This window comes from Capra hircus, chromosome 23 (genome assembly GCF_001704415.2).
Source record: "Capra hircus breed San Clemente chromosome 23, ASM170441v1, whole genome shotgun sequence".
Classification (NCBI taxonomy): Eukaryota; Metazoa; Chordata; class Mammalia; order Artiodactyla; family Bovidae; genus Capra; species Capra hircus.
Window position 1 is genome coordinate 22,168,551 of NC_030830.1, and position 13,220 is coordinate 22,181,770.

At 46.2% G+C, this 13,220-nt stretch overlaps 1 protein-coding gene and 1 pseudogene across 1 annotated transcript; one reads left to right on the top strand and one right to left on the bottom strand.

Annotated features, from left to right (window-relative positions):
- On the top strand, window positions 2,780-3,371 carry LOC102181639 (annotated as a pseudogene).
- Window positions 6,092-10,132, bottom strand: LOC102181347 (BOLA class I histocompatibility antigen, alpha chain BL3-7-like). The gene is made up of 8 exons (XM_018038885.1): window positions 10,031-10,132; window positions 9,442-9,786; window positions 8,895-9,170; window positions 7,735-8,010; window positions 7,514-7,618; window positions 6,743-6,775; window positions 6,550-6,597; window positions 6,092-6,403 (listed from the first exon to the last, which is right to left on the bottom strand). Exons 1-7 carry the CDS (start codon window positions 10,101-10,103, stop codon window positions 6,581-6,583), a joined length of 1,125 nt encoding a protein of 374 aa, XP_017894374.1. The 5' UTR covers window positions 10,104-10,132; the 3' UTR covers window positions 6,092-6,403; window positions 6,550-6,580.

A 13,220-nucleotide genomic window follows, 5' to 3' on the forward strand; every position in this document is an offset into this window, starting at 1 on the left:
CAGAAAGAATGAAGAGACAGAGCCAGTGCAAAAATAACACCCAGTTGTGGATGCATCTGGTGATGGACGTAAAGTCTGATGCTGTAAAGAGCAATATTGCGTAGGAACCTGGAATGTTCGGTCCATGAATTAGAACTGGTCAAACAGGAGATGGCAAGAGTGAATATCAACATTTTAGGAATCAGCAAACTAAAATGGACTGGAATGGGCAAATTTAATTCAGACAACCATTATATCTACTACTGTGGACAAGAATCCCTTAGAAGAAATGGAGTAGCCCTCATAGTCAACAAAAGAGTCTGAAATGCAGTCCGTGGGTGCAATCTCAAAAATGACAGAATGATCTCTGTTCATTTCCAAGGCAAACCATTCACTATCACAGTAATCCAAGTCTATGCCCCGACCAGGAATGCTGAAGAAGCTGAAGTTGAATGGTTCTATGAAGACCTACAAGACCTTCTAGAACTAACACCCAAAAAAGATGTCCTTTTCATCACAGGGGACTGGAATGCAAAAGTAGAAAGTCAAGAGATAACTGGAGTAACAGGTAAATTTGGCCTTGGAGTACAGAATGAAGCAGGGCAAAAGCTAATAGTGTTTTGCCAAGAGAATGCGTTGGTCATAGCAAACACACTTTCCCAACAATGCAAGAGAAGACTCTACACATGGACATCACCAGATGGTCAATACCGAGATCAGATTGATTATAATCTTTACAGCCAAAGATGAAGAAGCTCTATACAGTCAGCAAAAATAAGACTGGGAGCTGACTGTGGCTCAGATCATGAACTTCTTATTGCCAAATTCTGACTTAAATTGAAGAAAGTAGGGAAAACCACTAGACCATTCAGGTATGACCTAAATTGAATCCCTTATGATATTATACAGTGCAGGTGACAAATAGATTCAAGGAATTAGATCAGATAGAGTGCCTGAAGAACTATGGACTGAGGTTCATGACACTGTACAGGAGGCAGTGATTAAGACTATCCCCAAGAAAAATAAATGCAAAAAGGCAAAATGGTTGTCTGAGGAGGCCTACAAATAGCTGAGAAAAGAAGAGAAGCTAAAGGCAAAGGAAAAAAGGAAAGATATACCCATTTGAATGCAGAGTTCCAAAGAATAGCTAGGAGTGATAAGGACGCTTTCCTCAGTAATCAATGCAAAGAAATACAGGAAAGCAATAGAATGGGAAAGACTAGAGGTCTGTTCAAGAAAATTAGAGATACCAAGGGAATATTTCATGCAAAGATGGGCACAATAAAAGACAGAAATTATATGGACCAGATATTAAGAAGAGGTGGCAAGAATACACAGAAGAACTATACAAGAAAGATCTTCAAGACCCAGATAACCACGATGGTGTGATCACTCACCTAGGGCCAGAAATCCTGGAATGTGAAGTCAAGTGGGCCTTAGGAAGCATCGCAACAAACAAAGCTAGTGGAGGTGATGGAATTTCAGTTGAGTTATTTCAAATCCTAAAAGATGATGCTGTGAAAGTGCTGCACTCAATATGTCAACAAATTTGGAAAACTCAGGAGTGGCCACAGGACTGGAAAACATCAGATTTCATTCCAATCCAAAGAAGGGCAATGCCAAAGAATGTTCAAACTACCACACAATTGCACTCATCTCACATACTAGGAAAGTAATGCTCAAAATTCTCCAAACCAGGCTTCAGTAGTAAGTGAACCATGAACTTCCAGATGTTCAAGGTGGATTTAAGAAAGGCAGAGGAACCAGAGATCAAATTGCCACCATCTTTTGGATCAGAGAAAAAGCAAGAAAATTCCAGAAAAACATCTATTTCTGCTTTATTGATTACACCAAAGCCGTTGACTGTGTAGATCACAACAAACTGTGGAAAATTCTTCAAGAGATGGGAATACCAGACCACCTTACCTGCATCCTGAGAAATCTGTATGCAGGTCAAGAAGCAACAGTTAGAACCAGACATGGAAAAACAGACTGATTCCAAATTGGGAAAGGAGTACATCAAGGCTGTATGTTGTTGTGAAGAGGAACTAAAAAGCCTCTTGATGAAAGTGAAAAAGGAGAGTGAAAAATTTGGCTTAAAGCTCTGCATTCAGAAAACGAAGATCATGGCATCATCCCATCACGTCGTGGAAATAGATGGGGAAACAGTGGAAACAGTGTCAGACTTTATTTTTGGGGGGCTCCAAAATCACTGCAGATGGTGATTGCAGCCATGAAATTAAAAGACACTTACTCCTTGGAAGAAAAGTTATGACCAACCTAGATAGCATATTCAAAAGCAGAGACATTACTTTGCCAACTAAGGTCCATCTAGTCAAGGCTATGGTTTTTCCTGTGGTCATGTATGGATGTGAGAGTTGGACTGTGAAGAAGGCTGAGCACTGAAGAATTGATGCTTTTGAGCTGTGCTGTTGGAGAAGACTCTTGAGAGTCCCTTGGACTGCAAGGAGATCCAACCAGTCTATTCTGAAGGAGATCAGCCCTGGGATTTCTTTGGAAGGAATGATGCTAAAGCTGAAACTCCAATACTTTGGCCACCTCATGCGAAGAGTTGACTCATTGGAAAAGACTCTGATGCTGGGAGGGATTGGGGGCAGGAGTAGAAGGGGACGACAGAGGATGAGATGGCTGGATGGCATCACTGACTTGATGGACATGAGTCTGAGTGAACTCCGGGAGTTGGTGATGGACAGGGAGGCCTGGAGTGCTGCGATTCATGGGGTCGCAGAGAGTTGGACACGACTGAGCGACTGAACTGAGCTGAACTGACCCTCTCCTCCCTGCTGTGCTGATCGTAGCTGTAGGAGCCCAGCTCTTCATTACTGGGCTGATTGGCTGCTCTGCCACCTTCCAGGAAAGCTGCTGTAGACCTGCCACATTTGTCATCCTACTCTTAGGTTTTGGTAACAGAAGTTGTTGTAGTGGTTTGGGGATACATTTACAGAGCGAAGGTGAAAAATGAGGTTGATCGCAGCATTTGGAAAATATAGAAGACCTACGGTGGAACCAACCCTGTTCTGCTAGCTGGGATATTATGTTCCGAGACAGCTGTCCTGTTGTTGCATTCACAACTCTTCTCACTGGGAAAATACAAACTGGTTCAAAGAAACCAAAAATCAGAGTGTCCCTCTTAGCTATTGCAGGGAGACCGCCAGCAGCTGCCATGGCAGTCTGGTCCACCCCTCTGACCTCTATGCCAAGGGGTATGACACTACTGGAAACTGTGAAGAAGCCACAGGAAATCATGAGGCATGTTATCTATGCAGCTACTGGGCGGGCTCTGTGCCTGCATCCTGTTGTGCAGAAGTAGAGGGCCTACTTACAAGCGCCTCATCACTGGCGGAACCTATGCACATAAAAAACTCACCTGAGCTTTTTAGTCTTGTTCTGATTTGGAAGGTGAATCAAGCAAGTCCATTGCTATTGGCCTCCTGAGTTCATTTAGTTAAAGCACAGGTACATACACAGGTGTTGAACAGAGGAGCTTATCTCTTCCTGTGTCCACCTTCCTACCTACCCACCTATGGCTTTTCCTCTGTTCTAGCAGACTCTCCATGTCAGTGAGTGTGTAAGCACGCCGGTAAATGTTCTAATCTCAGAACTGTTTGCGAGTTGCTTAGTGTGGTAGAATTAAAGGCAGATGTGGGCCTGCTTCTGTCACTGCCAAGCTGTAAGGGAACTGCTGACGAAGTATCACAGGGTCCTTTCAGTCTTCACAGGGGAGCACTCTTGGCCAGAGGTTTTTGACAGGAGAGGGAGGCAATCAGCTGTCTGGTAAAAGTTATTATTATACCAGATGGTGCCCCTCATCAGTGTCCTTTAAAATATATATACTACAGTCCAGTAACTAGCTCAGTGGCTATCTTACAAAATGGCTAGAATAGATTTTAGAATCATATGGTATGTGTCTTGGTTCATCTTCAAAATCAGACTGATCTTTGAAACTAGCGGTTTTTTAAGCAAAGCTGGCTTTATGTGTGTGTCTGCTCAGTCACTCAGTTGTGTCCAATTCTTTGTGATCCCATGGACTGTACCCCACCAGGCTTCTCTGCCCATAGGATTTTCCCAGCAAGAAGTGGGTTGCCATTTCCTCCTCCAGGAGACCTTCCTGACCAGGCATTGAACTGTCTCCTGTGTCTCTTGCATCGGCAGGTGGATTGTTTACTACTGAGCCACCCGGGAAGCCCAAGGAGTATAATGTATGCTGCTGCTGCTGCTAAGTCGCTTCAGTCGTGTCCGACTCTGTGCGACCCCATAGACAGGAGCCCACCAGGCTCCCCCGTCCCTGGGATTCTCCAGGCAAGAACACTGGAGTGGGGTGCCATTTCCTTCTCCAATGCATGAAAGTGAAAAGTAAAAGTGAAGTCGCTCAGTTGTGTCCGACTCTTAGCAATCCCATCGACTGCAGCCTACCAGGCTCCTCCATCCATGGGATTTTCCAGGCAAGAGTACTGGAGTGGGGTGCCATTGCCTTCTCCGCTGTTGTTTAAAAACAATTGTTGTGAGTTAGAAATAATGTATCCATGTAGACTAGCAAAATAGTATGTAAATGTGATCTCAGTTGTAACTAGAAAAATCTAATTCAATAAACTCTGTATTACTCTCAAAAAAAAAAAAAAATAGCTTTGCTGTTGTTATTTGGCCACCCTAGGTGGCTTGTTGGATTTTAATTCCCCAACCAGGGATTGAACCCAGGCCCTCAGCAGTGAGAGCTCGAATAGCTAACCGCTGGATAGCCAGGGAATTCTCAGCTTTGTTGTTATTACTACCTTTGGAACAAACCCTATTTCAACAAAAATAATGTTATTGAAACTTACTTCAGGGGTAACATTTTCTTATACTGGGAAACTAATCAAATATCTGAATTATATGAAGAGCACATTTATCACTGTTCTCTATGAGTATAGAAAAATGTTATCAAGTTTTTATTCATATATGAAATAAATGTACTTTTCCAATTACAGGTTTGGTATAAAGTTAGAAAACTTTCTAAGTACAGTTTTCTATCGAACAGGTATTTTATAAACAGTTTTGCTGTACTACTATATTTTTAAAATTATACATTTAAATATTAAATCTAGCAATGCTTAAGAGAATGAAAAGACAAGCCATAGGCTAGGAGAAAAAACCTACAAAATACATAACTGACAAAGCACTGTTATCCAAAATATACAAAGAACTTAAAGTTCAACAATAAGAAAAAACTTGGTTAAAAAATGGGCCAATGACCTTAACTGATACTTTATGAAAGAAGACATATGGATGGCAGAACAGGACATGAAAAGATGCTCCACACCACACTGTCATCAGCAAAGTGCAAATTAAAAGAACAGAAGAGTACTGCAACATACCTATTTGGACAGCCAAAAAGCAGATGTGGAAACACCAAATGCGAATAAAATACGGAGAATAAAGAAATCTCATTCATTGCTGATGGGAATGCAAAATGATACAGTCACTTTGGAAGAGAGTTTCACGGTTTCTTACAAAACTAAACATACGCTTATACAATCCACTAATTGTGCTTCCTGCTATTAATAAAGAGGAGGCAAAACCATACACACACGGAAACCACACCCAGGTGTCAATTTTTCTGAGCTGATTTAGCATAAAAGAACAGCAAGATTTGTGATTTATAGACTTTCCTTTTTGTTTGTAATTTAAGAACTGAAGACTGGCATTCACTTTTTGTTGATATTCTCTAAGCTTCACTGTACACACACAGCTTCTGTCAGATAGAATTGCCCATAATTAGCTGAAAGTTGAACTACTCAAACTAAGATTTCAAGCTAACATTATATCTTTTTCTTTTTCTTTTTTTTTTTTTTTTGCAGGGCTGGGGGCATACCGCAGCATGTGGAACTTCCCCAACCAGGGATGGAACCCATGCCCCCTGCAGTGGAAGCACAGAGTCTTAACCACTGGACCACAAGGCAGTTCAAAGTTAACATTATATCTGACCAGAAAGTAGAGTGAATCATTTACTTTAAAAATAAAATACATAAAAATTACAAGGACTTTGTCAATCTAACATATGATCTCAAAAGGCAATGGCTCAATTAGGAACCACTCAGCCACTTTCAAAATATGTTTTTCAAAATGATATTTTTTACACAGGTTTATTGAGGTAGCACTTATATACAACAAAGAACTGCACATATGTAAATAAACAATACGATGATACACAAACACCTATGATCCCATTACGCAATGGTGGGGGGAAGAAATGGAGGCCATTGTGGGCAGGGGTGGGTCAGCCTCCCCACTTTCTCACATTACACTATAGGAATACAGACACATTCAGACACCTCTACGAAAAGAGAAGTCTAGGTTCTGAAGTCATAGAGCGAGGGCGTGAACACAACTTTCTTCACTCAGTTCCACACAAGCCATCAGTTTCACACTATAGAAGAAAATAATCAAGAATAAATTCAGGTCAGTCATCATAGGTGGGGACATTCTGAACAAATTTCCACTACTCAAAATGTTCAGATCCAGACATCCCCATAACCCAACACCTCTCCCACTTCAGGCCCTCCAGAGTCTCACCTTTAGGAGTCATGAGAGATACATTAGGGTCTCAGATACTGTCTTCTCCTGGGATAGAACAGAACTTGGTCAGAGCCCACAGGAGTTAAGACTAAAGGAGACAATACAGGGTGGGTGAACCCCCCGGGGGCTCCCATCTACACTATCTCAAGGGTCTCAGGGTTCACCCATACACACACCTGTCCATACTTACTTGCAGTCTGAGCATAGCTCGATCCATCTCCATCTGTGGGTAAAAGACATCATGTGAGAGGCCTGGGGGGAGGCAGCGCCATGAGGTTCTATAGGAATCCCTTAGTCCTGAATCCCAGGGAAGTTTCCAGAACCGTGAATGCAGATCCAGGGCAGGATTGAGAAACATGAGGAAAGAGGGTTTATGGGAACTGTACCAATCCCCTTTCCAGATGTCTATACTTAGCTGCTAGAAATCAGATCCCCATTAGGGGAATCATCAAAGTGAGAATGTAATCCTCTTTTACACACATGCCTTTCCAAAGAGTGTTAGAGGGCTTCCCTGGTGGCTCAGTGATAAAAAATTCGCCTTGCTGATGCAAGAGACACAGATTCGATCCCTGGTCCAGGAAGATTCCATGTGCTGTGAAGCAACCGAGTCTGAGCCACAACTCTTGAGCCTGTGCTCTGGAACCTGGGAGCTGCAACTACTGAACCCACACGCCCTCGAGCCAGAGCGCCACAACAGAAGAAGCCGTGCAGTGAGAGGCCCGCACACGGCTCCCGGCTCACTGCAGCTAGAGAGAAGCCTGCGCGGTAACAAAGACCCAACGCAGCCATAAGTAAATAAATACAGTTATTTTCAAAAAGGAGTGTTAGAAACAGGACCTCAGACTGGGTAAGCACATGTATGTAGATGGTGTCTCCCAGCACTGAGGCAAGAGACTGGACATTTTCTGTCTTGAAACCCCCTGGGGGCACAAGAAAACTCAGATTTCACTCCTCTCCCTACCTGAGCGTTTCTTCCTCCAGAGCACAGCTCCAGCCACCACTGCCAACACGAGGAGAACCAGGCCAACAATGATGCCCATGGTGAGGAAGGGGGTCTGAGGAGGTTCTGTGGAGGAGAGGGAAGAGCCCTGACCTCAGGCTTGAGCCCTGACCTTGCAGAACTGAGTCCTGGAGGGCTCCTGCTTTCTCTGAGAGGAAGCTCCATTCCGACCCCCTCCTTACCCCATCTCAGGGTGAGGGGCTCTTGAAGCCCCTCATGCTGCACATGGCATGTGTATCTCTGCTCCTCTCCAGAAAGCACAACCAGGGCCGCCCACTTCTGGAAGGTTCCATCCCCTGAAGGCCTGGTCTCCACAAGCTCCATGTCCTGGGTCTGGTCCTCCCCATCACGCTGCCAGGTCAGTGAGATCTCCGCCCGGTAGAAGCCCAGGGCCCAGCACCTCAGGGTGACCTCATGGTCAGAGATGGGATGTCGGGTCACATGGGTCTTCGGAGGAACTGAGGAGAAAGGTGAGAAAATTTAGGAACTTTGTATTAACTCTAACAGCCCACATGAGGGGGGCACTTCTGTGACCATTCTGAGAATGGAGGGAATAAATGGTGTGAGAGGTGAGAGTGCAAAAGACATGACCCCAGGATATGGGAAAACTTCTTATGCTTTGAGAAGTTCTAGAAACAGGATAAGACAGTCCAGGGTAGGAGGCTCCAGGTCTCTGAGTGAGACAATACAGACATCTGGTCCTGACCTAGGTGAGACCGAGCTGACTCAAAAAATCTGGAGTCATGTGGCCAGTGAAGAAGTCATGGGGCAGAGAAAAAGGTGAGAGAGTAAAGCACTAAGACTTAGGCCAAAGTCAAAGAAATCTGCTAATAAATTATTTCAGAGACCTCCACATCCAGAGAGACATAATCCTTGAATTGTCCTGAAAAGGACATTGGGTTTTTAAGCAGCCTCACAGAACACAGCGAAAACAAGATGCAAAGAATACCTGTTAAGTAAATGAATGTAACAACGTATTTAAACCTGAGAGTGTCACTGCTTTAGAATTCTTTACATCTTCTTTTCCACACCTCTTGCTTCTCTAGCCCTTCTCTCTGTTTCTTACATCCCTCTTCCCCCTTAGTCTCCACCAACTTCTCGTCCCTGAACTGTCGCACAAGAACCACCACCTCACCTGCCACCCATAGACTATTCTCTCCACAGTGGTCAGGAGTGTCATTTCAGACACTGAGTAAGAATCTGTAAGCCTTACTCTAAGGATCTGGGGGGGAGGGGGAGGAATTCTAGTGTCAAGCCTATGCTTCTCCCCTTAAGGTTGGGCTAGTTGGAGGTACAGCCCCAGCCTGAGGTGAGATCTGGGACGGCCCGGGGCCCCTGGTACCCGCGCGCAGCAGTGTCTCCTTCCCCTTCTCCAGGTATTTGCGGAGCCAGTCCACGCACTCGGTCTCCAAGTATGCCCGGTACCGTTCCGCTGCTCCCTCCACCTCCCACTTGCGCCGGATGATCTCAGCCACCGTGCCCGCCGCGGACCAGGAGCGCATGTCCTCGTTCAGCGTGATGTAATCCGCGCCGTCGTAGGCAAAGTGCTCGTACCCTCGGATGATGCGGCCGTCCGGCCCGACATCGCAGCCAGCCAGCCAAAGGAAGCTGTGCGATTCTGCCCCGCCCCCGCGGTTAGCACCGCCCACTTAGCCCCGCCCAGCGCTCAATTTAGCTTCCCTCCGGCTCCAGACTCCCGGGCGGTGATTGCTCAGAGCCCGTTTTTCTCCTAAATTGAAAACGCAATCCCTGCGAATCCTAGTTCCTAGTGGGCTCTTCCCAGACCGAAGAGAGGTCGGAGGATCTCCTGACCTCGGGGCGAAACCTCGGACCAGGGAACTCAGGGGGACCCCGGCTCATCGCAGGAGAATGCAGGGCTCGAGACTCACCCAACTCGCTGTGGTTGTGGTTGCCAACGATGACCTGCAGGTTCGCCCGCGAAGCCTGCGAATGTTCTCTGGCTATGTTGGTTTGCCTGTCCCAGTACTCCGGCCCCTCCTGCTCCATCCACGGCGCCCGCGGCTCCACCCTCGGATTCGCGGTTTCGCTGTTGTATCTTACGAACTGAGTGTCGTCCAAGTAACCGACAGACTGATAAAGGTCCCTCCCGAGGCCAGGACGCGATACCAAAATATGGAAGTACCTCAAGGAGTGGACCCCTGGGACCGGGAGGGGCTGCCACCCGGGCCGACGCTCCTTCGGGCGCGGGTCCCCATGTCCGAGGTGAATGTGACCTGTAGGGGATAAGGGGACGAGGGGGCGTGCGAGACGGAAGAGGGCCGGTGGGAGACTCGAGTGGTGAAAGGAGAGGGCTGGAGGCTCGGAAGGGACAGGGGAGGGTCAGGACGGGATGGGGACGAGGTAGTGGGTCTGGTCTCGGGGCCATAGAAACGCGTCTTCCCCGGCTGTCCTTCGCCCCAGACAGGCGGTCCCCTGGCTTCTCCTGCAGAGGCTATTTCGTCTGGACCCCGCACTCACCCGCCCAGGTCTCGGTCAGGGCCAGGGACCCCGAGAGCAGCAGGAGGAGGGTTCGCGGCTCGGTGACCCGCATGCTTGGGATTTGGGGCGAATGTGAGTTCGAACTGGTCTGAGAACTTCATAACAGGGAACCGCGGTGGCGCTGATTGGCTTACCTAGAAGCCAATAGACCGAGACCTGGAGCAGCATCATAGGTGTCCAGGAAGAAGGACCCGACACAGCTTGAGAGAGAAGTGAAACTGCGGGGAGGGAGATGGGGAATCCTCAGTGCTTAGCTTCCATGTCCCAGACGCCAACCCCCGCCCCTAGAACCTGAGACCTTGAGCGCCACACCCAGGGCACCTGGGACTTTGTGCCCCGCCCCTCTCCTCGAGGCTGCACCAAGAGCCCTTTGTCAGACAGTCTCCCTGGCGCTGGCACTCTTTGAGAAAACCAAGGAGAAATCCCCAGGCTGGGCTCAGCCCCTTTGTCTTCCCTTCCCCAGTTACCTCTCCCTGACTTGCACCCCTTTTCACTCATCCCTCAGGCACTCTCCTAGGAAAAACAAACTTCCAAGGAATAGGGTGCCAGAGAGCAACCTGGTCTTAGGAAAGCTGGTGAAGAAACAGTGGTATGCTCATTAAACTGGGGGCAGTTGTGTATGTAGAGATTCCTATAGAGGCCAGCTTCCTGTTTGCTTGTTAACCATAATCCTGATGTCCCCTGAATGATTGAGCGTCTAATCTGTAAAAGTAATGATTTTACCCTTCCCGTGTGAAGGTGTCTAAACACCTCTGCAATAACCAAAGTTCATAACTTCACTTTCCCAAACTGTGGCTCCGGGCTTTGATACTTTAAAATTACCTTTATTCCGTAGCCCCGGGTTTTCCTGTCAGAGTCTCAGCATACGGTTAGTACAGAAAAGCACATAGAAGCGCAGTTTCTTCCTGCAGAAGGCCTGTGCCTACGCAATAATTTACCACAGTGACTAGGTGATGACAGGAGAGGCTAAACCATTGAAAGAAGACGTAGGGAACAAGGTATAAAGAAGGTTGAGACGTGCTTGCAAACGAGACTCTCAACCAGGGCTGAACATTCTTGCAAACGAGATGTTCTGCCCAGTGTAGGGAACTAGGTTTAAAGAAGGTTGAGAAGTGCTTGCAAACGAGACTCTCAACCAGGGCTGAACATTCTTGCAAACGAGATGTTCAGCTAAGAATCCTGTTTGTTCCCATGGGAAAAGAACATTTCTTGCACACAAGGATGTTTCTCTGATTCCTCAAAAGGAACAGACCCTGGGACAAAACGGATTCTAAGTTGATAAGGAAGTTCCCCAAAACAAAGTCTTGGCTGCAGTAAGTAAGTCAAGGTAAAGGTTATCTCGCCCTGCGCCTGCGCACTGTATAGTCTCTGAATCATAGTGCTTGGCAGCTTGCCCTGTAGGTTGTTGTGCAAGGGATATAAAATAAAGCAGCTGTAAGAAGCAAGGGTTAAAATATAAAGATTTAAACCACTCTGCAGTGTTGGTGTTTCATTCCGTCGCCGGCAAGAAGATTTTTTACTAATTACACTTTCAGAGAGGAGGGGGCATGGCATACCACAGAGGGCCACAGGAGGAAGCACCAAGGTTGACCAGAAGGTGAAGAAGAGGGAGCAAGCATGGCTCAGAACTTTCATGGCGTTTTCCTCAGGGCTGAGGGAAAGCAAAGGAGGGCTGGAGAAACATCTTAGGATTGGCTGGTTTGAATAAGGTCATTGGCAGGTTCTGGGAGACAGGGCCTGTCTCTAGGTGCCTGGTACCTAGCCCTGGATAATGAGAGCAGAGGAATATTGCTTCCTGGAATGTAAGACCTGATAGAAGTGTGTATATATGTGTGTTCGCGCTCAGTCATGTCCAACTCTTTGCGACCCCATAGACTGTAGCCCGCCAGGCTCTGCTATAGAAGAGGTGGTTCCAGATATGGACTCTGGATTGTCTCGTTTGCAAAGAAAAGGCTGCTCCTGGGCAAGCCCTTTGCTGTCTCTAAGAATTGGTCAGCTCTAGAGCACAAGTCTCTCCCCAGTTATCTAGACCACAAATGGCAGAGCATCAAGAATACAGAAAATAAGAAATATTATTAACACATTATATTTCAACCAGAGTGTACAAACTTTAATCCTCTCAAAGTTGCAAGTGTTCAGTGCAATCAAAGTGCCCTTCACGAACACTCCTGCGTCATCTATGTTTGTGATCCACACCTAAGTGATGTGCACATTTTATTGGGCACTTGGTATTATTTTCTTTAACCTGATTGACATAAGGAGACATTTGGTTTTTAGGCTGCCTCACAGAACAGAGCAAATACAAGATGCAAAGAATACCTGTTAAGCAAATCAATGTAACATCATATTTCACCCTGAGAGTGTCACTGCTTTAGAATGCTTTACATCTGCTTCTTCTCCACACCTCTTGCTTCTCTAGCCCTTCTCTCTGTCTCTCTCATCCCTCAGGCCCTCTTCTCCCCTTAGTCACCACCAACTTCTCATCCCTGAGTTGTGGCACAAGAGCCACCGCCTCACCTGCCACCCATGGACTGTTCCCCCCACAGTGGTCAGGAGTGTCATTTCAGACATTTTTTAATATTCCAGTGGCTCCATCTCACTCTTGGAAAGCTTCTAGAATGTAAGGCACATGAGCACAGGGGCTTTGTGTTAAAGCTGTTTTGGTTAATCTGTACCTCCAGCATGTAAAGCTATGTTTGATACATAGTGAGCACTAGATTAATCATTGTTGAACAAATGAAATAAACAAACTGGATTGTATTAAAGTCTGATGGCATCATATACAAATCAGAAAATTTTTTACAGTAGAAAAATTAGGAAAGATTTTATGTTGTTCAACTAGTATATGTGAGAGTTCATAAATTCATTCCAGTGGAGAAAATGTTTTATATGTTGCACAATTGAGCCTGTGCATTAGTTTTCTATTGCTGCATAAAATGTTACCCCAAATGTAGTGGGCTCTAACGAGAGCCATTTCAATGCTCACAGTTCTGTGGATCAGAAGTCCAGGTGCGGTATGGAAAGGGTCTCTGTTCAGCATTTCATGAAGTTGTGTTTGCAACTAGAGCTTAAGGTCCTCCTCCAAGCTCATGCAGAACTCTTTGCAGAATTTTACTTCTTATAGTCGTAGCACTGAGGTCCCCATTTCCTTTCTTGAGGTCGGTAAAAT